The sequence below is a fragment of the Cystoisospora suis genome (assembly GCF_002600585.1).
Source record: "Cystoisospora suis strain Wien I chromosome Unknown contig_8872, whole genome shotgun sequence".
NCBI lineage: Eukaryota > Apicomplexa > Conoidasida > Eucoccidiorida > Sarcocystidae > Cystoisospora > Cystoisospora suis.
In genome coordinates, this window is record NW_027161650.1 from 1,628 (window position 1) to 1,837 (window position 210).

General features: G+C 40.0%; 1 protein-coding gene across 1 annotated transcript; it reads right to left on the minus strand.

Annotated features, from left to right (window-relative positions):
- On the minus strand, positions 1-210 carry CSUI_010918 (uncharacterized protein; the record flags this gene model as incomplete). Its single annotated transcript, XM_068071019.1, has 1 exon — positions 1-210. A coding segment is annotated over one exon (208 nt), but the record flags the coding sequence as incomplete, so codon positions are not given.

Consider the following 210-nt stretch of genomic DNA (forward strand, 5'->3'; position numbering starts at 1 on the left):
AGGAGAGAAGAAAAAGAAGAGAATAGACTAGAGGTACAAAAGAAAGGATAGACAGAAGAGAGAGATGTTTCAGGAAAGAGAAAGACGGAAGGTGAAGGGAATACAGATGGGTAAGAAACCCATTTTGAAGTCAACAGAAGAAGAGAGAGAGACGATAGAAACAAGCAGTGAGGACAGAGACAGAACAGAAATCTTTGCCGAAGACTTTTT